The 26,768-nt window shown below is 33.7% G+C and overlaps 1 protein-coding gene across 1 annotated transcript; it reads left to right on the top strand.

Moving 5' to 3' along the window:
- The first annotated feature begins 1,305 nt into the window (after positions 1–1,305).
- Positions 1,306–13,739, top strand: LOC129315488 (uncharacterized). Its single transcript, XM_054959207.1, has 7 exons — positions 1,306–1,570; positions 1,858–1,959; positions 2,365–2,479; positions 6,867–6,982; positions 12,135–12,323; positions 12,888–13,030; positions 13,301–13,739. Exons 1-7 carry the CDS (start codon positions 1,449–1,451, stop codon positions 13,480–13,482), a joined length of 969 nt encoding a protein of 322 aa, XP_054815182.1. The 5' UTR covers positions 1,306–1,448; the 3' UTR covers positions 13,483–13,739.
- The last annotated feature ends 13,029 nt before the right edge of the window (positions 13,740–26,768 follow it).

Genomic DNA, 26,768 nt, shown 5'->3' with positions numbered 1-26,768 from the left:
CTGAATATTTTATCATTATTTTATATTATTTCTCCTTTTAGTATTAGAAAATTAGGGTTTTAATTTTAGGAAATATTTTTCTATGAGCCTATATAAATTAGGCATGCTCCCTATTGTAAGCAACACAGAAGTTGAATGAAATTATTCATTTTAGAGTTTATAACTCTTGTGAGCCTTAGTGCTTTGTGGTGGTATCCCGTGTGAGAAACCGACGTGATCAAGAGCGTGATCAACTCTTGTGGTGTCTTCGAAGGTTGAGGTTCCTAGAGGCAGGTGCTCTAGAGGATCTTCTCCTTGATCATTATCCTATTGTTTACTTTATACCTTTTTTTATTTTCGTCATAAATTTCATCCCTTTCTTTTTTTTTCTTGTGTTTTTGTTGTTTCAGGGTTCTGTCCCTAAACTAGCACGATTCTGCTTCCGCGTCCCTATCACTAGTTGGACTTATAATTTTCTAATTTTATAATTATCACACTATTGACCTTTGATATTCTCATTTTGCAGGTATTTGAACACTCCATGAACAATTTTTTCATCAACAAACATAGAAGGCTATATTCATTTTACATGAAATTTTAGTACAAATAATATATAATTTTTGCACACCTAACTCTGTTCATGGATTACTTCACATGAAATTTTTTGAAGAGTACTAGATTTATCAATTAGAAGTTCACAGTCAATAACAAATGTGAATAGAGATAACCAAAGTTTAAATGAGAAGACAAATTTCACTTAAGTTTAGATGGCATGTACAGTAGAGGGAGCAACTTAGAATAAGAGGAAACCACAACTATGCTCGCTCGGACAAAATGGAAGCTTTGAGACATAATGTGTGCTTGGTTTTTGTCCCTTAGGCCGCCAGCACTCTGAAGTAGCTTGAAACTCGTCACTGAAGACTTGTCGATCACAAGTCCTTCGATTAGGGCACTATGCATAGAGATGAGGTTGTCTTTTTGTATGCTCATCGCTTACAACTCTTTCATAGCTCACACTATCGTTGATTTTCTGTTGGAAGAACGTCCTTCACCAGCACTCTAGTCTTTTCTAGTTCAAGTCATGTGAAGAAGCCAAGCAGAGAGGGTGGTTTTTTGCATTCAAATTCCATTTTGTAAGAGAGGGGCATTTTGGTTAGCAAAATACAAAGTAAAAATAATAAAAAAATGAGATTGGTCCTTCAATAGCATTTGGTCCTTGGGACTCCTTTTGGTTCTAACCTGATTCTCTTAATCAATTTTTCCTAATTAAATATGTGGTGAGGCATTCATGAACAATTTTCCCTTTTATCAAATAATAAAGGTGGGGCTGCTTAGAAAAGGCTGACGGAGCCTGTGTTACAATGGAAGAAAGAGAAGACGCATCACACACCCCTCCCGTTCGCTCTTTTGAGCCTGTCCAGAGGAAATAAACAAGGGGAAATTCACTTCCATTCCAAGTTTTGCCAACCATGTGGGTGGCGGTTGTTTGCGGTTTAATCATCTACAAGTTGTTCAAATGCTTCTTCTATGACGATGACACCATGGACCTTGAATACTCTGACACAAATGCTCTTTTTTCAGTCGCTGACAGGTAATTTTTCTCGGTTGAATTTCAACATTTCAGCTTAGAATTCAAATGTTGTGTTAAAAATTTGAATAAAAAGAGGCAAATGATGATTGGAAGAACCCTGTTGAGGTTTTGAACCTAGTTGCCCTTAATTTACCCGCATATCACTGCGAAAATCGAACCAGTTCTGAGAAGTAAGGTGAGAATAGCAACGAATTTATCTTGGGCTTGCTTTGTTGTTTATCCGTTATTCAGGACTTATATTTTGTTCGAGTCGAAGAAGTAAAAATATTTACGTTTTTTATTTTCAGACTTAAAAAGCTTTATGGAGGAAATGTGTATCTAGGGCTTCGAATTCCGGATGCTGATAGTGGCTCCCGACAGAGCATAGATATAGTTCTTGTGACGAAAGGGTATTATGACTTTTTCTTGTTTCTGGATTTTAAAATTTGTTTGGATCATCATTTTTTCTTTTGTTTTATTTTTGCGTGTATTACGGTTTCATTAAGAATGGGGTGCCTGCATGTGCTATATGTACTCTTATATGCACGCAGAAAAAAATGAAATAGAATGCGTGAAACAGTATAACCTGTATAAATGATTTGGCTTTTCTGCTGTTTTTTCCCATCTGGATTCAAATAATTGAAGAAGGACAAATATTATACCCGAATGACCTTTCTTATTTTTCCTTATTATAAAGAAAACCCTTATTTTATCGCATCTTTCTCCGTTTACTAGTTGATAAGATGTTGGATAGTTAGTGGAAAGTATTTTAATTATAATAATTTTTTATTTCCTTCCTAACTGTAACCATGCAGAGAGCTAGTAGTTGCCTCTGTCAAGAACTTTTCAGGACTTGTGTCAGTGAGCACTGGTGGTGATTGGGTATGTGAAAGGCCAGGAAGACATAGAGTAAAGAATCGCCCTGATCCTGTAAGGAATCATTTCAATGTGTTTCTTCTTCAGAAACAGAAAAACAACGTATTTATTGCTTGATTGGTATTGTTCATCAGATGGCTTGAATTAGAATGGAATTGAAATGATGCATATACCTCCTATTATGAGTATTGTATTCACTATTCTGAATGCTATTTGTTATAATTTTATATCTTTTTATTGGGGTTTCATCTAATGTCCTGTCAGAGGGTTCAAGAGTTTTCTTTCACCATCGATTTGCTCAACCATGTTTTCTTGCCAGCTGTTCCCATCATGACCTCAAAGTTTTTAGTGGTTTGGTCTTTATCAGAACTTACACCTTGGAGACAGGTTTCTTTGGGATAAAGTTATATATCACTTTGCTTTCAATTAGTATAATTATCTTCTTATTACTGAAGTTTCCTCTAAATTTCATGGTTTTAGTTGTGCAAAGCCCATCACTGGAACTCATACACAATTCCATTTGGATTTCTTTAACCACAGTTTCTTCCGTGTCTGTTCCCTTTTCCTCTTCATTTTCTTCCCCCTTTGTTGTGTAATTTTTTGTTCCAATATATGTGGTTTATGTGGCATTTTGCAATATCCCCTTTTTTTGCTTTGCTTGGTATTCAGCTTTAGTAGCTACTGGTACCTTCCCTCCCTTTGAGCCATGCTTCCCTTTTCTCATCTCTGTTTCCACTTTGTCAGTAAGAATCCTAGGTGATAGGAATCACAATGACCCTTTTGCTGGTCTCAACTTGGCCGAGTGTTTTATCACTAGGCTTACGGTATGTTTGTTATACTAGAATGGATGTAAGGGAATGGGAATGGAAATAGAAACAGTAGTGAGAATGAAAAGGTAATGTTTGGTATGCATCAGATAAGAAAGGAAATATTTCTCGAAGCAATATTTGGTATGATAGAGATAGAAAAAGGAGTAGGAATAAATACAATTGAAATAACCAAAATATCCTTATTTTTTAGAAAGCAATACATAAAAGATAAAAGTGTAGGTGATATAATGTTGGGCAATTTTGACATTTCCCATTTATCCCCAACAAAATGGTGTTTTCCTATAGTCTTTACTGTGGAAATGTTTTTGAGCCAAAATCTTTCCATGGAATAAGTTAGGGAATACTTTTCAAGCAAACCAAATGTGGGTGTGTGGCTGCTGTACATCTTTATCTTCCCCCTTTCTTCCTACATTAGTGATCATCTTTGAGCCTTTACTTGTTTGACCTCGTTTTTTATGTTTTAATTGAGCATATACAAGAAGAAATCCCCAAATGTATGCTTTTTGCTGAGACTTAGTTCTCATTGTGGAGTTAAGAGAAGAGATTAACTATAAACTTTAGTTATAAAGAGGAATGTTGTAGTCAAAGGGTTTTCGCTAGAGTATAAGTATGACAGAATATGTGCATTGTCACTTTGATAAGAGACACGTTAGTAGTGCTTGGGAGGTTAAATTGGGAGATAAGATCGTACCACACATAACTGAGTTTATATATCTAAGAGCCATTATACAAGATGATGGTGAAATTGATGGAGATGTTATACATAAAATGCAAGTTAATTGGTTCAAACGAAGAAAGGCTACATGATTTATTTGTGATTGAAAAGTGCTTAATAAGCATGGAGTAAAATTTTATCGCACTACTATTAGACCAACTGTGTTATTGAGGGAGACTTGATAATATGGAATACGAAGTTCCACATTTAGTAGTATGAGATGCTTAATGGGGTATATAAATGAGTTGGTTTTCCCACTTCAACAGTTAGCTTTTAGGGTAGGGCTCCCAATTCCACTTAGATACCCATCAATTAGTATCGGAGCTTCGTTGTCGGCGGTTCTGGAGAGGGCTATCCACAGAGGGTTCTGACCGGAAGGAGACCGAGTTAAGTGTTGTTGAGTGCAGCCATCGGGATGTGGGCTTTCCATGGGGGACCAATTGATGGAGACTTGGTAGTATGAGATATCAAGTCCCACATTGAATAGTGTGGGATGCTCAATGGGGTATATAAGTGAGTTGGTTCTTCCACTTTAATAGTTGGCTTTTGGGGTAGGGTTCTCTATCCCACTTAGGTACCCATCAGTTACATAGTAGTAAATGTTGGGTTTTAAAACGACAACAAAAATATAAAGTTGAGGTAGTAGAGATGAGGATGCTGAGATGGATGTGTGGACATACATGGAAAGATAAGATTCACAATGATCATATATGAGAAAGAGCTAGTGTGGTACTTATTAAGGAGAAAATGGTAGAAAATCATCTAAGATATCTTGGACATGTACAAAGGCCGTTGGAGGCTCTGGTGAATGCAAGACTCTTAACAAATTGTCCAATGCTGAACTTGATACAGAGAGTACTTGTTCACCCAATACAAATAGAATGTCTAAACTAATCCTAGGGGTTTTTATATTATCCAATATTTGTTACTTTCAATGATAGGTAGTTAGAAACTGACACTGAAATCCTAAAAATCAAGGAATGTAAATGCTTGTAAATCATGGAGATAATTGGTCCCCTACTTCCTCATATTGAGCTATGTTTCTTAAACTCCCATCATCCATGTTGTGTGAATTGATTAGCTGTATGAAAAAGAGGCCATTAAGTTTTTGGCAAGAAAAGAGACCAAAAGCTTTGGGGTAGGGTGCCATCCCTTTGTTGGCATGGTGCATTTGGATTGATAGGAATACCTGTTTTTTGTAGGTGTTCTATTGTTTTTATGGTCTTGTGAAGATAGGATAGTGTTTATGGTTACCTTTTGGCGCTTCTTGTTTTTCCTATTTCTAGTGTGTGGATAGGAGTTTGGATAGCTTTGTTTTATTGTTAATCTTTTTGGCCTTTGTTTTCCTCTTTTCTTTTCCTTACTTTTCTCTCTTTCGGACTGTATGCTGTCATCCTTAGTAAGGTCTCTATTCTCTAACAACTCTTTAATCCCCAAATGAAAATCTGCTCAAATTCTTGGGGGAAGAATGAAAAGAAACAAAACAGTGGCATAGAGAAAGGATTATATATTTGAATGAGGGATAGGGGTTTGATTTGTTGCTTATCATTTCGGTGTTTTTATGTGTATTTCAATACCTTGATACTGAAGGAGAAGAGACAAATGATAAAGGTTGTTTCTTAGCGGTAAGTTTGAGATATTTAATCATGAAGACTGTAGTAACTAGTTAGCAGATGATGGCTGAACATGAAACAAGGCAGAATGTAATCATATGCTGTGGATTGGTGTTGGCTTAATTTTCTTTTAGTTATTCATTGCTTTTGTTTGTTTTCTTTGTTCATTATGTTCTAAATTATAATTTCATGGATAAATGTTCTCTCTAAATGGTAAATTTGACATTTAGTCATGAATGTTGGAAATAATGAGTAAGTGAATGACAATGATGAAAGCCAAGCAAGATGCATTGTGATAATTTTCTGTTGGGCTAAGATGCCCATCAGCAAGGAACATGGAATTTGGTTTACTGTATAGTTATCCTCTTTTGCATGCCCCTTCACATATGCATGAAGTGGCAAATTATCACTTTACCGTTCATAGACTTGACAATTTTAGGACACCTCTTGAACAAATTCATTCACCCCATGATATTTTTCACTTCTAAGAATCCAACCCATCTGGTCATCTGCATGTAAAACAGGGAGCCTTAGCTTCTTGTTCAAAGTTGAATTGTCTGGAAACAGCCACCTCCCCCACCAATATCTGAATGGCATTTCTGTGTTTCCTCCTGGCGCTGGTGATTGTGGGGGACTCTCCACAATCATCTTGGCCATATAATGGAGAAAAGTTCTCTGGTGCCAATTTGTTAGGAACATATTTCTTAATGAGATTCTAACAGAACCAGAATAACACTGCCGCTGCCAGACAAAGAAATAAACAAAAATCAATGCAGAAAACCAGAAAACAGAGTCTGACAATAGGAAACTATGAATGGAAGTATTAAATGATTGAGAAAACGATAAGAGAATACCCTTCTGGCAGTGTCAAGGTTGTTCTCTGGAAGAACCCAGTTCTTCCTTATCAGCTGCCTACCTTCATCTGCTCCTAATTCTAGCCTATTTTCACTTCTTTAACAATTTCCCCCTTCAGACGCAGCTGGGGCCTTCTCCTCCTTTAGACCCGTTGAATTTTTCACAATTGGATATGTAATTTGTAAAACTATATTTATGGTATTTGAAGTGGACGTTACTCAAGATAATGTTAATGAGAATCACTGCATGCGTCATAAGTTCTTCAGGTTGACTTAGATGTGGGAGAATCATGTAATTCTTTTAAAGTTAATCTTGCTTGCATATCAATGACTTTGTTCAATGATTTTAAAACTGGTAAAACAATTATGAGAAGAACATGGCTAATTGTCTTGCTGTATTTTCTTCCTTTCTCACTTATCTTCATCTAGGTTGTGGAAGCTAGAAAGCAAGCGTCTATCCTTGAATCATATCTTGCACAAAGAGGAGTTACTCTTCCTGAAGGATACATATCTTGTAAAGTTATACTCCCAAATCCTAAACTATGGTATGATTTTTAAATTCCTATTGTTACTAGGAATAGCAAGGCTTTCATGTTCCAGTATCTAATAATACTCTCTCTCTCTCTCTCTCTCTCTCACAGTCAACTTATTTGTTTTGTAATTCGTCCAACTCCTAAAAGTTGTAAAATTAAAAATTTAATTTTATAGAGACTGAATATATTATTGGCTATGCAAGTTGTAAAAGTGCAGTTTTAAGTATCATATGTACTTTCAACATTGTTTTCTGCAATAAAAATAATTTTGGTGAATTTGGAAATTTACTATAAATTATGAAAGTGTTAAATTGCCATCTAGACAGTTGCTTTTATCCTTCTATAGTTTATTAATATTAGTCATTATCCTTCATTTTGTTGGAGGTAGTCAAAAGCATCAAAAACTTCCAATGAGAGGCACTAAAAAGGCCCAAAAGCCAGGCACTACAATGAAAAATATGATGTATTGAGCACAAACAAATATATATAATAGTTGAAATAGTCTTCATATATGTGCAAGGCCCCCTTGCGCACATATATAATGTGAAAATGGTTATTTGAAAATCTAACATGGACTACTCAAGTTTTAAAAAGTATTTGAAGACATAATAGAACAACAACAACAACAACAACAACAACAACAACAACAAGCTTTTATTCCCTAGGTAGGGTTGGCTACATGGATTGCAAGACGCCATTGTGCTCTATCATTTATCAAGATTTTAGGAATATTATTAATTAAGAGATCGCGTTCAACAACTTCCAAGAGTGTTCTCTTAGGCTTTCCTCTACCTCTCTTAATCGGATTCAAAGTTATATGTTTCACTTTTCTCACTGGTGCCTCCCTTGGTCTTCTTTGTACATGCCCAAACCATCTCAATCGATTTTCTATCATTTTTTCCTCAATAGGTGCCACCCTCACTTTTTTGCGTACGTGCTCATTTCGAATTTTATCTTTATGTGTATGTCCGCACATCTATCGTAACATTCTCATCTCTGCTACTCCAACTTTATGCTTTTGCTGTCCCGTTAGAGCCCAACATTTACTACTATATAACATTGCCGGTCTGATAGCAGTGCGATAAAACTTTCCTTTAAGTTTATTAGACCTCTTACGGTCGCAAATAACTCCTTTAGTTTTTCTCCAATTAAACCACTCAGCTTGAATTCTATGTAAAATATGATGGCTCTCAAATATCTAAACTTTTCCACTTGAGGTATAATTTGATCTCCCAATTTCACTTCCAAATTATTGTCGAATAGACCTTTACCAAATTTACAATATAAATATTCCATCTTACTTCTACTCAGACGAAAACCTTTCGACTCCAATGTCCTCCTCCATAACTCAAGTTTGCAATTAACCTCTTCTCTTGTCTGTGCTATAAGAACTATATCATCCGCAAAGAGCATACATTTCGGAATTTTCCTTTGAATATGTTCCGTCAAAATATTTAAGATCAAGTTGAACAAATAAGAACTCAGAGATGATCCCTGATGTAGTCCAATCTTTATAGGAAAATCCTTTGTTTGACCACTCGGCGTTCTTATACTAGTTTTTACCCCCTCATACATATCTTGTATGGCTTTAATATAAGCAATCCGTACTCTCTTTTTTTCTAGCGCTTTTCAAAGCACTTCTTTTGGTATACGATCATAAGCTTTTTCCAAATCAATAAAAACTATGTGTAGATCTTTATCTTTACAACGATACTTTTCCATTAATCCTCTTAATAGATAAATCGCCTCTGTAGTTGATTTACTTGGCGTAAAACCAAACTGATTCTCAGAAATACTTGTCTCCAATCTCAACCTGTGCTCAATTACTTTCTCCCACAATTTCATTGTGTGGCTCATGAGTTTAATTCCTCTATAGTTAGTACAATTCTGAATATCTCCTTTATTTTTATAAATAGGAATTAATGTACTTCTCCTCTACTCATCAGGCATTTTCTTGGATTGTAAAATTACATTAAATAACTTAGTTTAAGCATCTCACCCCTTCTTCACCTAAACATTTTTACGCTTCGATAGATATATAATCAGGTCCGTTGGCTCTACCATTTGCCATTTTCTTAAGAGCTTTCTTTACCTACTTATCACGTATTATTCGATAGAATGACAAATTTTGTTCTCCTTCACCAGTTACTAAATCCTCCAAGTTACTAGATGAACCCTCTCCATCATTGAAAAGTTTAGAAAAGTAAGTCTCCCATTTATTTTTACTTTCATCATCTGTAACTAAAGTTCTTCCCTTTTCATCCTTAATACACCTTACCTGTTCTAGATCTCTTGATTTTCTTTCTCTACTCTTGGCAATCTTATAAATATTTTGCTCTCCTTCCTTCGTCTCAAGGCTCTTATAAAATTCTTTAAAAGCTTTAGAACGAGCTTCACCCACAGCTCTCTTAGTTTCCTTCTTAGCCATACGGTACCTCTCTCAATTTTCCTCATTGTTACACAAATGTATGGCTTTAAAACAATTTTTCTTATACTTGATTTTGTCCTGTACACTATTATTCCACCATCAAGACTCCTTATCTCTCGGACCAGAACCTTTTGATTCTCCCAAAACTACTTTTGCAACTTCCCGTATCTTTTTAGCCATATCCTCCCATATAATGTTAGCACTTCCCTGAGATTCCCAAATTCCTTTATCCAAAAGATTTCGTTTGAAAATATCTTGCTTCTCACCTTTTAATTGCCACTACCTAATCCTTGGAGTTACTACTTGTCGATATTTTTGGATTTTACTCATAATACACACATCAAGGACTAGGACCCTATGTTGTGTCGTTACAGCATTTCCGGGGATCACCTTGCAATTTTTACAAAGTCTTTTATCTGTGTTCCTAACCAAAAGAAAATCAATTTGTGACCTTGAGGCTCCACTTTTGTAACTGATGAGATGCTCATCTCTCTTCTTGAAACAAGTGTTGGCAATCTTAAAATCATACGCCAATGAGAAATCAAGAAGAGTTTGTCCTTTATTGTTTAGCTCTCCAAAACCAAAACCACCATGCACTCTCGCATACTGACCAGCTTCTCTCCCGACATGCCCATTAAAGTCTCCTCTAATAAAAATCTTTTCACTTTGTGGTATGTGTTGAATCAACCCCTTTAGATCCTCTCAAAATAATTCCTTAAGACTGGCTTCTGTCCCGACTTGCGGTGCATAAGCGCTAACAATATTAACAGTTTCACGTCCAATTATCATTTTTAAGGAAATAATTCTGTCTCCAATTCTGCTAACTTCTACAACGTTCTTTTTCCACTCCTTATCTATAATGATACCTACTTCATTGCATGCACTTACTTTTTCTGTATATCAATCCTTAGCTTCTTCTCCACGCCATTTTGTTTCTTGCAAGCAAAGGATATTGATTTTCCTTTGAATCATAACCCTTACAACCTATACAGATTTACAATTCAATGTCCCAACATTCCAAGTACCAAATCTAATTTTGCTCTCATGGACTAACTTCTTTAGCCGCGTGCGTCCAGAATGACGCGGTAGCCCTTGCTCATTTAACACTACATCTGGGCGCCGATGCAGCGGCTCTAACTCACTTATCATTGTACTTGAGCCATGCAGCGCGTTACTTACGGGCAACGACCTCGCATTAACATTATAATGTCTATTGTCCATGTTCATGATAGATTCAACAAAATTTTGCATTGGCTGTTGATGGCCTAACACAACCCTCCTCCTTTACCCGAGCTTGGGACCGGCTATAAACATAGGCGGAGTTGAAGACATAATAGAACAATCTAAGTATTTTATATATAAATATTGCCTTGTACAAAATTTAAGTAGAAAAGTTTTTTATTTTATCTAATATTTAAAGTTCAAAACCTTTCCTAATTTTTTATTGGAATACTTTCTTATTTAATATTTAGATTTTAAACTTTCCTAATTTTAATGTACAACTTTCCTATGTTATATTTATTTATGTTTTATATATAAATATGAATGGTGGGCATGGATTGACCCGACCCATGCATAAATATTAGAGGAAGAAGAAAACAAGAGGATTAATAAGCTGGCAGAGAGAGGTGGAGGAGAACAAAATTGTAACGGTAAAGAAAAAAATTGGAGAAAAAAATTCTATTTTCTTGTTCTTTTTAAGAATGTTTACAGACGTATCTATAAAGATAGACATATAAATAGATTGAGATAGTGAAAGATAGATGGAGAAATAGAGAGAACAAATGTAGTACAGTGTAGTACCTAGACGGTGTTCTACTTTATACAATAACTACAATCATAATAGCTATTACTACACTCCCCCTCAAGTTGGAGTGTAGATATTAAGCACGCCCAAGTTGTTACAAATATAATCAATTCTAGCTCCATTCCAACCTTTTTTTGTATCTTTTCATGAACAAATTGACAATTGATCTCAATGTGCTTAGTTAGTTCATGAACCAGAAACACAAGAATAGGGGCAATATGCAAGGCCAACTTCATGTAAGAGTTAGTCTTGAAAGAGTTTCTTTTTGTTTTTGTCTTGGTTCTCAAAATTTTGGTAGTGAATTTTGCGCGTTAATGGGACAACAAAAACATTAAATTGAAATTGCAGATATGAGAATGTTGAGATGGTTGTGTGGATATGCATGCAAAAATAAAATTTGAAATGAGCACATATGAAAAAAAATAGGCATAGTACCTATTGAGGGGAAAATGGTAGAAAATCATTTGAGATGGTTTAGACTTGTGCAAAGAAGATCGTTGGAGGGACCAGTAAGGAGAGTGGAACGGATAATTTTAAGCCCTATTGAGAGGCATACAAGAACAGATAATGTTTTTTTTTTTTCCAACCTAGTGCTCAAAAGCTTCTTGTAACTTCAAATTTTTTAGAAATCTTGGCAAGGGGATTTCTTGGTGTTCACAACTCCTTTGGTTCTCTATTGAGTAGACGCATTCTTCTACCAATTCAATTAGGAAGATTAGGATAATTTTGGTTTTATCCTTGTAAATCTTATGTCCTATTTCATTTTAAGTCTCAGATTAGGGACAGGCTCCTTTTAGACTGGGACAAATATACTTGCTTGAAAGCAGAAAACATATTTTACTCATTCCAATTGGAACTGTTAATCTCTCAGTTTATGATTTATTTTCTGGCAGTGCATGCTGTAGATGATAGTTATCTCTGTATTGCAGTGTGTTTTCAGAAACCAGTTTTCCATCTGAAGTTATTACCTATGAACAATGGGTACAACTGAAGCCATCGTCAAGGAGTATGTTATCTGGTTGGATGAAGAGTGCCTTCCGTAGTGAGAAGAAAGAGATGCAAGAGTCTGGGCATCAGAATCTTGACTTTATCCTTAGCACAGCTCCAATTTGGGACAGGTTAGTTACTGTCTTATCAGTGTGTGATCGATAATTTTTTTTTTTTTAATAAGTGCTTTTTGAGCTGTTGAATGAGAACACTTAGTGGGATAACAATGTTCCTAAATGCTTAGTTGATGATATGTACTATGGTGTCGTACAATTCATATAACTAGCTTCATTTAGTGAGATAAGACCTATTGTTATTGTTGCTTTTTGAGCTGTAAAATCTAGTTTGTCCTTAAACAGCTCTTGGGATTCAACTCCCTGAAACTTTTTACAATTGGTTAAAAAAGGAAAGAGAGATAAATGCATGATGATAATCTGGACATAGTGAAATCCAGATCTTTACGTAATCTGGACATATCACGTCTAGATTTTCAGCACTCCCCTCAAGCTTTGGAAATGATACTGATTGATGAAAAGCTTTGGTAGCCTTGTGCTATTTGGCGCTTTGAGCATGAACTTGGAAGTGTTAGATATCAGGCCTTTAAGTTGTCGTCTTCTTAGAACGTAGTCTGCATTACCAGAGATATTATAAAAAAAAAAAAAATCACTTTACTGAAAAAGTAGTTTGGTTTGCAGGTTGGAACTGAAAGGAAGTAAATATATACTGGGGGAGTTCCTGGAATTTAAAGGCAAGCAAGAAGATGTCCTAGCTTTGAGAAATATTAGAAGATCAAAAGTTTCCCGAATGACAATTCAACGAACAAGCATGTTTGGACTGGGTAATGTATTTGAAAATATTGATCTTATCTGGCCTCTTTGATTGCTAATCTTCAAGCAGACGAGTTAGTCTATTAAAATATCTACCAGTGATTCATGTTCTCTTCCATGAGACTGCAATTTCAATTATTAATTACCCAAGTCTGAAAGAGGCAGAGGCATTACAAAATAGATAATTTATACAAGCATTCCTTCACCTAAAGCTTCTTGGTTCAACTACATGTTACTTTGTAATATTTGTATTTTCTTCAATTTACTTTTTCCGTTTTCAGCGCCTTCAAGGCTCCAAGTTTTGTTTGCTGAGCGTGACTACAGAACTGAAGGAGGATCAACATCAGAGTGGAAAGAAGTAAATGTAAGATCAAGTACCGAGGTCTTATTTCAACCTGAAGGTTCTTCGAAAGTCCGCAAATTTAGGCTCTCTTCTGTTTTATCTCTCACTCTTAGTGCTTGAAATGGCCCAAACTTAACACCCTGATCTGTGAAGTTGAGAATCTGTGAAGTTGGTGAAATTAAATGCAACATATCAATACCATAAATCTTGTTTCAGTGTTTTGCATTCGACATTGCCAACTTTAGTTTCAAGGGATCCATCCTCACCATAATTTACTGTATCTCCAGCTTTAAGGATGCCTCTACTTGCTGTGATTGCATGTTATGATCTGTATTTGGTTCGATTATAGTTATAGTGAGATAAATTGTTTGAAGAAATGAAGCATTATGTTGATAGACGGTGCAATAATTCATTGGCACATTTAAGTTTAGCCTATATTTTAATTAAAAGCTATGAGAATTACTCTAAGGCCTTACTTGACACAATTAATTATTCTCAGGTCTATTGAAAACCGAGTTTAGGAGAATGAGCACACAATGTAAATGTAAATGTGTTGTCATTTTCTTTAGTTCAGTTATTAATGGATTTGAGAGTAATTAATTTTGTTGAGTGGAACCTGTATGTAATTATCTCTTAAAAGCTTGTATTAATTGTTGGAAGTTATCATTTTTAGGTATTAATAACTATTTTTCATGGTGGGATTAACACTTTTTTTCCCCTAGCATCATTGTTTTTATTTTTCCTTGGTTTATATTATTTTAGCCTTTTCTGTCCTGGTCAGATAAGTCAAAATGGTTGTCTTTATTGATTGGTTTATTTATGTAGATCGGTTCAATGTGTAAAATTTATAGAGAGAGAATAATTTTCAGCTATTCTTCAACCTTCGTATTATCAGAAAGGGTTTCAGCATGAAAAATCTGAGGGTTCACTCCAAAAGTTGAAAAGAGAATTGTAGACTACCGAAGTAAGAGAGTATTCATTTATTCATTGGATTTATTAGAATAAATAGGCGTGATTCTAATTAAGATAAAAATGAGGGATTTGTCTGAATTTTAAAATTGCTTTTCTTTAGAAAAATCATTTCCACTTTATCTTGGCAATTGAATTGGATTAGCTGTTCAAAATAATCACTCTCAAAAAGTGCGTATTTCCATTATTGAAAGATTGGCTATCACTCTTCTAAATAATTTTAAGATCACTTGTTTTTTAAAAAAAAATTAAACAAATACTTCTTCCGTTTAAAAATGTAAAGTATTTTTTGAAAAGTTAGATGTTAAAAAATATAAGACATTTTTAGTTTTTTAAGATATAATTATTGTTTTTTTTTAGAAGTGCTTCTATTAATAATGACTTTATATTTATTATAAGGTATTTAATAGAGATAAATATGAAAATATAAGGTTAGTTGGAAAATAGGTAATTACATTATTAGGGAATAAGATTTAATTAAAAATATTTTATATTTTTTATTAGAAGGAGTATTCCCCAAGAATATTTGATAACCACTCTTTATCCATGTACTTTAGTACCACTTGCCAGTGTAATTTGCACCTAGGCTTTGAAGCCAATTTGTATACATCGGTGTCAATATTGTGAAATAATTGCATGCGTGTGATATTATTATCCAAATTTTTTTCGGTATAATTAATAAACGCTGCCTAAAATTATCGCTAAAAAATCTTGCTTGCTCACCATAAATAAAAGCTACCCTTCCCAATATATGCTCTGTTAAACGTTCATATAAAGCGGTTTATTGTTTCCTTTTATTTTCCCAAACGGTTTATTGTTTCCTTTGTTTCATTTTTATTTGCATTTGTCCACTGTTGTCCATTTTATCATTAAATTTTGTAAGACTACTTGCTTTTTTTCCCAATAGTAAACCTTTTGGCATCCAGATTCACATTTAGAGCTATTAATTAGGATTTGATTATATCTCCAGGTTGAAGGGCCAACCCATTTTTTTCAATTTAAAAACCTTAAAAAATATATTTATAATCCAAAATATATATATATATATATATATATATATTACATGTAAGATTAAGTCAGGCAAAATAAATTTAAGTCAATCTACACTACAATAAATGTGTAAAACTAAAACATCTAAGTCTAATATTAAATGGCAACATCAAAATTAACACCAATAAAAGTTAGATTTTACTAGCATTATCAACTAAATCTTGATGATTATCATTATTATCAATATCAATATAATATTGATGGATGAGGGAGGGAGGAATGAATCCACAGTCTAGGGATTTTCTTTTTTTAGTTAGTCTTTTATTTTTTTCATATTGAATATTTTTTTAAAAAATAAAAAGGGCTTAAAAAGGCTGGTCATTTTTCACCATAAAATAGTGGCTTGGTCCTAATTATTTTTAAGATTAAAAAAGTTGGCTTGATGGGCTTAGGCCCAATTGTTTGCTTTATTTACAATAAACTTCAATTAATTCAAATATGAGTTGGTTTCGATATGAAATGACTTATATGTGAACCATGTTTCCTTTGATTGACTTGAACCATGTTTCCTTTGATTGGGCATGACCTTTTAAATGAACTATAGCAATATTTACACAAACATCTTTAAACCCTGATGACTGAAAAAACATCAAGTGTTTACTTGGGTTATAAAGAAGGTTGAGAAAATTACTATAATATCACTCATAAGCATTCTAATTACGTAGAAATCCCGACAAATGCACTAATAGTTGGAAGGTCCCAAGGGACTTGGTTGTAAATAAGATTGAATAGTGAAAACATGATGATAAAGGGAAAAATCACTCCAAAGTCTCTCAAAGGAATTCTAAATACTCTAAAGTCCCATGAAATGGACAAACTACCCTAAAAATCTTTTATTTTATTTTAAATATATTTTATGTCTAATTACTAAAATACCCTAACTTGACCTTTTTTTTTAAAAAAGACTGCTAGTTACCGGAGATCTGGAGCCCACTATTGGCTGCCAGTGAGTGAATTATTACTCATGAGTTGATCATAGGAGGATTTGAGGACACCTCCTCTTCAATCCCAAACAGTTGTGAAACCACAAGACCATTGAAGAAATTTGGTAAATGTTTGCAAAATATTTTATATATATTGAACTTAGGGAGACAAGGTTTGGTGAAATGAAACTTAGTAGTCATTGTTGTTTAAGGTACTTGTTTTTCCCATTGGGGCACTTGTTAATGAATCATATGCTCATTTAGTAGTTAATGTTGTATAAGGCATTTGTTGTTCATGGTGGGTCATGTGTTAATGGAAAATATGCTCATTTAGTATTCAATGCTAAATAAGGTACTTGTTATCCATGATGGGTCATTTGTTAATGGAAAATATTCACATTTAGCACATTTAGCAGTCACTTTTGTATAAGGTACTTGTTATTCACGGTGGGTCACTTATTAATGGAGAACATGCTCTTTTACAAGTCACTGCTATATAAGATATTTATATTTACAGTAGGTAACTTGTTAAAGGAAAATATACTTATTTAGTAGTTATTGTTGTATAATGTACTTGTTATTCATGGCGATTAACTTGTTAAATGGAAGATATGCTTATTTAATAGTAATTGTCTTATAAGGGGAAATGACAATGTGACAAAGGATATTGACAACTTAAATAATTTAAAATGTAACAAGTTCATGATAAAATGCACAAGTAAATAACTAGTGTGGTATAACTTGTGCATCTTATCATGTACTACTTATTACGCTTCAAATTATTTCAGTTGTCAATTCCCTTTTTCTTGTTGTCATTTCCTCTTATAGGACAATGACTACTAAATGAGCAATTTTTAATTAGCAAGATGCACATCATGAATAACAAATGCCTTATACATCAAAGATCATTAAATAAGGATATTTTCCATTAACAAGTCACCTACCATGAATAACATATACTTTATACAACATTGACCACTAAATGAGCATATTCTCCATTAACAAGCCACCCACCGTAAACAACAAGTACTTTATAAAACAATGGCAACTAAATGAGCATATTCTTCATTAACGGACTTACTATGAATAACAAGTACCTTATATATCATTGACAACTAATGAGAAATTTCTTTATTAACAAGTGACCTAGCATGAATAACAAGTATTTTATACAACAGTGACTCCTAAATTCCATTTCAACAACCTTGTCTCCCTATTTTCAATATATATAAAATATGGTAAAATGGAAATTTAGACCCTAAATTGTAGGCCTAGGGACGATTTGAACCCTCAACTCATATTTGGTACATTTTGAATCCTGAACAATTAAACCTGGGGCAATCTCTCGCTCAATGTTAACTTGTTATTAAATTTATTACTTTAAGCATAGTTGGGAGCATTTTCCTCTTGCTTTGCCCCTTCATTCATCCTCTCCACATGGTCTCCTTGTTAAGAATCATAGATATACACTTCCAGTCAACGTCATGCATTTTACAATATGTCATTAGCTATCAACAAGAAGCATGGGTCAGTCCCATGTAGTTTGGATCTAGCAATCATGATAAATTTCAAATACAATTAGTGCCAAATGACATAACCCATGGTGAAAATTACACTTGTTGAAGGAATTGTGCCTACAATAGTGAAATCCTAACAACCCATTCAATAATATTAACATCTCATACAAGATTGCAAAAACTTTTACAACCAATATGACAATGGGGAAAAACAAAATAAATCACTAAAATTCTTAACAAGGAAGAAATTAAACTCAAATATCAAAGAGATCAATGATAAGGCATCCAATCACCCCCAACATGATTAAACCCAAAAATTTGATATGGATAGAGATTTCAAATCCTAAGCAATTCTGGGTAACCAAGTATTCATAAAGTTAGAGTTAGTGAGATAGAGATCATCAAAATCATCCTTAGCATTATTAAATGATATCCATCCAAGGGACTTACTGGCATCAATTGAGACAAAATCAAGGCATCTAAAATGGTGAATGATGTAATATCACCTACTAATCACGTACACTTAACCATATTAACCATCTCCACCATGTAGTTAAGGGACAACTTGTTCTGATTACCTAACTATGATAGATAGAAATTAACTGTAGTTATGGAAAGCTAACCATAGTAGAAAGAAAAAGACTTGATTTTAAAAGTATACTATGGTTAATAGATTTCTACTCAAGTAATCAAAACCTACCATAGTAGAAAAAAGCATACCAATCATTAGCAAGATACTATGCTACAAAAGTCTAAAACTTAATTAACCAACATCAAACCTTTAGTAAAAATGGGACCCTAAGTGTAATATTATGGAAATTAAGTTTTTCAAATCAAGAAAACTAATATTCATCAGAGTTACAAGATGTAAGGAAGCATGGGATACTAATTGAAAAAGGAAACATTTGAAAATAGGGTTAAAACATCATTTGTCATCAAACTATGTCATTTGCTGCAGTTGAGGACACAGAGGTTGTCCTCTGTGGCTAATTGATGAAAGCTATTAGACACCCTTTAAAATGGTTCTAGTTTTAACCCTAGTGAAGTAAAGGGTCAACCCTAGGTCATCTCCCTAGTAAGTGGTCTAATCTAATTATGAGGTTACCAAGTGGACTGTAAGATCAAACAACAACACCTAAGAGGTGGTGAATTATTGTTTAGGAAACTTTTGGTTTTCTTAATCTTTTCACAATTTTAAGTGCAATTGAAGATGAAAATTGAAGTTTTAATGCAATAAATCAAAGTAAAACTTAAATATCTCAATTATAAATTTCAAAGCACTTGTGATATATAAACCCTTTAACATAAGAATCAAGATAGTATGCAAAGTATGATGAGCTGAATTTAAAGAGAGTAGAGATAGAAATATTGCATAGCCGACTTATCATGGTTTAGGCATCTACTAAGCTTACATCCAGTCTCTAAGTTCACACTTGAAATGCTAGCTATCTTGGTACATTCCACAAGCTTTTGTAGGCACTTATGAGTCGTTTACAAGGTCTCTTACTACACTGGTAAGTCACCTTAATCCCTCACTTCAAGATAATGAGCACTCTCTTAATACACAAAGGAAAACCTTCCTTGAATATCTTTAATGATAGAGATTGTATCTTTCTATTAGGTTCTCTCCTAAAGAGATAACTAGGAAACTCTTAGGCACACTCATAAACTCTCTCAAAGAGTAGATATAGTAAACTTGAGAGCTTTTTACATGAACAAAGTGAAAAATGAAGGTATGATGTCAATTATATGTGTTCAATTTGTATAAGCATTACCTACTAACTCAAATGGTCTTATTCATAGATTTTCATGGTTTAGGACCATTGGAATCCATAAGTTGTAAAATATAGCTATTATGCATATGTGAAAGTGATCTAGGATGGTACATTATATAATGCCATTATTAACATTACCATTCAATCTTCTATGCTACTTTACCAAGCATAAAAAAAAATCATTTTCTTTGGAAGGTTAGGATCACAACATAAATCATTTGAAAACCAAATATTTGAATTACACATGTTAAAAAAACATAGCACATCGAAAGCATTTTACTCAAGCGTGTGAAAGTCTAAAAGAAAACATAATTCAAACAATAAAACTCAACCAAAATATGAGTCGTGCGCCACAGCTTGTGCCACATACATCACAATTTGTGGTACAAAGGCATTGGTTCATGCTCTATGCCATGTGCCATAATGCACATATCAAACTCTGCTGTCAAAACAGTAATTTTTGATGCAAATTTCAAACATGCGTTGTTTTCATATTCGATGTCCGATTGAAGTGATTCAAGCACCCATACAAAGCTTGTTATAAAATCTAACCAATAATTTGATACCCCATTTAAAAGTTAGACACCCAAGTAGATTTTGACAATTTAAAGTCAAAATTCACCACTTGAGCATCACCATTTGAAACCATAAGTCATTTGGCCACTTCTAAGACCTTTGTAACATCTAGAAGTTCAATCCTAGAAACTAGTTAATAATTAAGGATAAATTAGTAATTAGTGGATAGATTGTGGTTTGGGTGTGAAGTTGATGTTTTGTATTATTTGAGTGTTATATTGATAGGATTGAATGGTAGAAAGATGATCTGAGGTATAACGTTCAAGCACAAGTGAGATTGAACTCACTATGCCACATGCCATGGTAGAAGCTGCGTGTGCTGTGGCACATCATCTAGGGATCACTTAAAGCTTATGTGATTAACTTGTGAAATCAAAAGTGAAAGAGTTGGAAACGCATCTGGAAGGGAAGAGGAGTCTATCTCTACTAGGGTAAGCCATAATTGAAGCTTAAGAGTCTGCTTTTATTGATAAGTTATTGGGTAAGTATTGTGCAATCCCAAGTTTCAATTCTATCCCTTTTTTATTAAATTTTATAGGTTGAGAAATCAAATCATAGGATTTTAAGGTGTTATAATATAAGAGAAAGGGTTAAAACGAGATATTGAATATAAAACTAAGGTTTTGTGACTAGTTTAGAGTTGAATGGCTGAGTTTTGAGAGTTTAAGCTCAAAATGGCCTAAAAGTTAGGTTGAAATTGAGAAATTGGGTAAATAAATGTGTTAGGAGGTTATTATGATTGTTTGAGTAGTCTATAGGGCTAATGACTATAAATAATGGATAAGTGGATTAAAAAAGGTTCAATTAAACTATTTTATATGTTAAGGGATTTGGTTTAGCCGAATCAATGTTTGTGAAAAGTGTTAATAATTAATTGAGGGGCATTGTGTTATATAGATTGAGCACTTGTGAAGTTGCTTGTGAGAATTTGTGTCCCTGGGAGCTTAGTATGGTTGGTAACCCTTAGTAGCAAGGGTTAAAGGTAACTAAAGTAACCCTTTTACTTATTTATTTGTAAAATTATTTATAAGTACTTTGATATAACTACGTGCATTGTATTGTGAACTGGTAGAGTAGCAACATTGTGAAAGTATATACATGCGAGTGTGTGAGTATTGATTAAAATGAATTTGAGGTGGCATGTGCATTGACATGCATCGCATCCGCAAGATATACCCTGAATTATGGTAGGGGGACACGACCCTACCATGAGGAGGTTTAAGAAGTCTTGATAATCCAAAGCATAGAGCTTGACTCTACTAGGACAGACCTAGAAGAAGAATTCTAATGATCTAGAGCATAGAGCTTGACTCCTCTATGATGAACCTAGGATATGGAATGATCCATGAGATTATCCTAGACTAAGATAGGGGGCATAGTCCTACTCTGTATAAGACTAAGAAGTCCTAATAATCTAGAGTATAGAGTTTAACTCTGCCATGATGGACTTAAGAGACCACTTATATACAAAGAGAATTACCTAGTCTAAGAAGTAGTATGGTTGACCATGTTCCTTGTGATTGGAAGTCATGGTCTGAGTATAGAGATTAATCTGTTAGGGGGAACCAAGAATGCATTACAAGAGTATAACAAGATTGATGAAATTGAATTCTTGTATATGCATATAATATTGTTTTTACTAATATACATGCTACTTTATTGCTTGTTTATGATTTTGCTTACTAACCAGTAATTGGAGTTTCCTCTAAATTACTAGACGTATGTCTCACTCTGTTACTTTTGAACATAGGTGAAGAGAACATGAGAAAGTTGGGAAAGGAAATGAGGAAAGAGTAGCATCGATTGTAGTGGTATCATTACATTAGTGTAAATGAATGTATAAAGTGTTGATAAAGTTAAGTTGCCAACTAAGATGCATAAGTATATGTGAACTTGAGAAAGTGAATTGTGTTATAAAAACTTACTTGTATATATGTATATGATGTTGTATTATGTCGAGGGTGCCTCAGTGGAGGGTACTTGGGTAGGCTTAAATGTGAATCAAGCAAGTATATGTTGTTTTGTAACTTGTTCCACTTGTTTATATGTAAATTAATGTGATGATTATGTGTTGATTGTGATTGTGTTGTTATATGGGAACTTAACACAAATGGTGAGATGAAGCTCCATTTGGAAGAGTCGAGTATGATGTGATTCCCAACCATATGGTAAGGCGAAGCCCCATATGTAAAAGTTGGAGGGTTGAATGTGGAACAAGTCTAATTGTATATGTGATTATGCTGTTATGTATGTATATTCCTCATATAAGTTCACCATTGAGTAATGTGGCATTGATAGGCCAAGTTGGGCTATTGATGTGATATTTGTGATCTGAAGTATTAATTAGGTATATGTGGTTCTTTTGGACTTAGTTCAAGGCTCGAAGTAGTTTAATGGAATAAGAATTGAGAATTGAGCACTTAGGATGAAAGTTTTGAAAGAAAAAGTAACTTTTTACACCCAGGTGTTCAATTTTAGATCATACTATTAGATTGAGTCCAAACTTATTCCATTAGCTAGTATACATTGTAAGCTTTGTATGGGCACTTGAATCACTCCAATCGGACGTTGGATGTTGAAATGGCACACAATGGAATTTTACTTTCTGAGTTGTCATCTGACAGCATAATTTGTTGTCATATACACCTGTCATGGCACATGACATAGATAAAAACAGAGCAAGTCATTTTATACCACATGCCATGGTGCATGTGGTACACGCCGTGGCATACTTCCCATTTTCAGAATAGACATTATGTTACTTTGAGTCTTTTGATTGTTAGCCCTCTTATTTGAATATATGTTTTAAGAAGTCGGAATCCTGCGATTTGAAAACAAATAAAGGGCTATTACTCTGATTTTAATTTATTAATTGTGTTGGTTATTGTGTGATGGGAATGGTAAAGCCTAGTTTGAGTTGGGACTTTACAATCTTGACCACATTCAATTGGACAAGTTACACCTGATTGAAAAATCATATAAACAATATCACATGCATACACACATTTGGCTTGTAAACTACCCATCACACATATTTGGGCACATTCACAATTTCATTTCAAACCACAAGAGCGGCTAAACTTCACACATATATCATAAGTTCAACACATCCATATGTACATATAGTAAGTTACTAGCCCATACTGTCATATCAATTCATACACACATATTTACACATAATGGGCTAGGATACCAAAATCACACTCGTATTGACATTCACATGCTTATCCATGATATTTGTTCTTATGGCAACTTGTATACATAATCACAACTACTACCACATAAATTCATTACACTAGTTCTTACAGTTGGTTTTGTAGAGAAATCACAAATCTCAGCTTGAATCTTTCCCTTTGGCATTGCGAATGTCAAAACCTGAAAAATGTAAATAACCATAAGTGAGATCAAAATCTTAGTAACTAAAATAGCTCACTAAATGCTCATTAAAAGATATAACCATGTATAAGTAAACAAAACAGAAGTAACAGTTTATTTATCAATTATAACATAGTTTTCTCCCTTTTTCAAATACATTTACACAATCACAACCATTAGCATGATCATTGTAATATATTGATTCTTAATCCCGTGGTTTGTTGCTAATTAGGGGTAAAGTGATAATTAGTAAAGGATTAGAGATTTAGATGATTAGTTGTTGATTTATATACTTAGGATGTTGAATGAATAGCTATGGGTGGAAGGATAGCATTTTAGGTCGAAGTGTGTGCGCGTGGTGAGAATTCTTCTCACTGTGTCATATGTTGCGATACGAGCTGCATGCGTTGTGGTGCAAGGACCAAAAAATAAACTTGAAAGTTGTAAATTAGCTAGTGAGCTCAAGGAGGAGAAGAGAGGAAAATGTGAAAGAAGAAGAAAGGAAGCCAAGGTTGACTAGGGCAAGCCTTTTCCAAGCATTAAAAGGCACTTTCAACTAGTAACTTATCGAGTAAGCAATATATAACCCTTACTTTCCATTTTACCCAAATTTCTCTAAATAGGTTTATAGACAAATTGAATCAGGAAAATCTAAGGGGTTTGTTTCTTACCTAATAGCACTTTGGCTAACAAAACCTTAATAAATGATCCTAATTGACATAGATAAGTGTGTAATGAATGTGTTCTATTAAATTCTCACTCCTCATGATCATGCTTTTCACATATAATTCACCACTGCTCTGCATTCTTCATACTATATATATACCCATTACAATTTAAAAACCAATAATAGTTCAATAATCATTTTAAAAGCATATTGCATGCCAAAACCGTTTTTATTGTAAAGCAATGCACAGAAACTCACAATATTAAAATCATAATTCAAGCATTCACTTTTACATAGTTATAATAGTTAATAAACATAACAAATTATATGATTACCTCAACCCTTTTATTCGCAAGAAATGGTTAACTGTGTTATGCTCCCTTTCTCAAATCTCTTTTCACTATTTAACACATCATACACGAGAATCTACACAAAAATTGACAACCAAAGTCAATTATCGTATTGACTAATAGTGCCAATTACAATAATTAAGTATCTAAACACTTTCATTTTCCCTATTCAAATCCATCTTCACTTTCTATTCCACCATCACTTTTGAGCCACCATGATATGGTTGTATCTCTCTAACCTTAAGCTTTTACCTTGCTGTGATTGATATATTTGATTATTAGTATAGTTCAACTGTAGGGGAGATGAACCTAGTAGGAATAGAATTTAATTGCTCTGTTTTATTTGTTTCTTTTTAGTTGTTTGTTTTGTTTTGACAAAAACAAATTTCTACACCACACTTTTGTTATGCATACATCTATATTGATCTTACCTTATCTCATCATTAGTCTATGCATTCATTGAGGATAATGCATGATTTAAGTGTGGGGGAGGGGAGAAAAACATTTTGTTTTATTTGTTTTTAAAAAAATCAAAAAAATTAGAAAATTTTTTTGTTGTGTTTTGTTTTGTTTGAGGTTACTTAATGAACTAGCTCTTTGAATGGATATTTTGATGCTTGAGATGTGGTAATTTTTAGGATTGAATAGGTGTGAAGTGAACATTGTTTTACCTTAAATTAATGAATTAGAGTGGCACATTACCCTTTTATGGAAGAAGCCAAACACTCATGTGTGATTAATTCCTTAGTAATGTTACCCTATAGAATTTGTTTTACTTCTTAATTGAGACCACATGTCTTGGACTTGCTTGATAGGAGATGAAAGATGGCATTCATAAAAAATAACCATGAGCTAAATAGCCAACCTTATTTTTATTGATTGTCCTTTGTTAACCACTTTGAGCTTTTGGTTTAACTCTTTCGAAAATTAATATTCACCCTATTTTCCAAAGGGATGCATGTTACACTTTTATATCTTTTTAATATACATTGCATGTCCTAGGTCAAGTAAGTGGATGCCTTGCATCATTTTTATATCCATTACTCTTTATATTCCATTGTTCTTAAAGATTTAGGGGCACTTAGAAGAAAATAAAAGAACAAAAACAAAAGCAAAGAAAAATTTTGAAAAAAAAAATATAGTGAAAATAAAAGCAACAAAGTTTCTAGAAAAAGAAACAAAAAGAAAAAGAAAAGAAGGTGAAACAAAAAAGAAAGAAAAGAATAAAAGTTTCCTAGCTAATCTACTTCCATTTATTTCATGATTTATTATCATTTCTCTCCATCCTCATGATGTTAAGGTGTCCACTCAATTGAAATAGGTTATACTTTGCATATTAAGGGGATATATATTGATCATAGCATTGTCTTGATGCTAACCCAATTTTTCACAAATGCATTCCTTAGACATCCTTTCATCATTCACATTACAACCCAATAAAGTTTGAACTACACTATAATCAATGCCATAGCAAAGCAAGAAATAGACATAGGGACATCATAAAATTATGCAACATCCTAATTCAAGTTAATAAACCAACCCAAAAGATTATAAGAAGGCAAATTCAAGACAAATCATATCACATTAATTCAAGATTATGAAGTAACATGAAATGGCCAAAATGCAAGCTATTGAACAAGGGAAAAGAATAGAGTCAACAAGAATTCCCTCATTACACAAGATGATTATTGCAAATTAGAGTCAAAAGCCAATCAAAGTGCAACCTAAATCTAGAATTACAACTTGAAGTAAATTGAAGAGGATATTGGGTTAGAAGTCTCTTAGACAAATGAAGATATGTGGACTCCATTACTTTCATTTCCCCCTAGGAATATTCCATGATCTTTAACCATCATGATAGTTGAAACCATCAAGCTCTTCCAAAGTTGGTTGAACTCTTATATCTCATGGTTGGTTTGAGCCTTGACTCCTTAAACATTTGTGAGGGTTTGGATGATATTTTAGAGAGGAGAAGAATGAGAGTGTTCTTGTGTGATTTGGTTGAGAATTGAGAGAGATGTGAGTGGATGATTAGGCAAGAAAATGGATGAACAAGTGAGAAAGTGAGAAAAAATGTTTAAAGATGGGAAAATTGGAAGAGAGTCTGAATCTCTGGGCCTGTACATGAAATTGGATCTACAAAATTGAGAGAAAAGTAATGCAAACTCATCAAGTGGTTGTGATCTTCAACCATATACCTATGT

The sequence above is a fragment of the Prosopis cineraria genome, unplaced genomic scaffold, assembly GCF_029017545.1.
Source record: "Prosopis cineraria cultivar Desert tree isolate PC_DT_omini unplaced genomic scaffold, ASM2901754v1 PC7, whole genome shotgun sequence".
NCBI classification, from domain to species: domain Eukaryota; kingdom Viridiplantae; phylum Streptophyta; class Magnoliopsida; order Fabales; family Fabaceae; genus Prosopis; species Prosopis cineraria.
This window is presented reverse-complemented; position numbering and strand designations above follow the sequence as displayed.

Bases quoted from the DNA above. Each gene is read 5' to 3' on its own strand.
- LOC129315488 (XM_054959207.1), top strand. From the start codon at position 1,449: ATGTGGGTGGCGGTTGTTTGCGGTTTAATCATCTACAAGTTGTTCAAA. The intron at 1,571-1,857 runs GTAATTTTTCTC...TTTTATTTTCAG, and splicing joins CTTTTTTCAGTCGCTGACAG to ACTTAAAAAGCTTTATGGAG. The intron at 6,983-12,134 runs GTATGATTTTTA...TCTGTATTGCAG, and splicing joins CTCCCAAATCCTAAACTATG to TGTGTTTTCAGAAACCAGTT.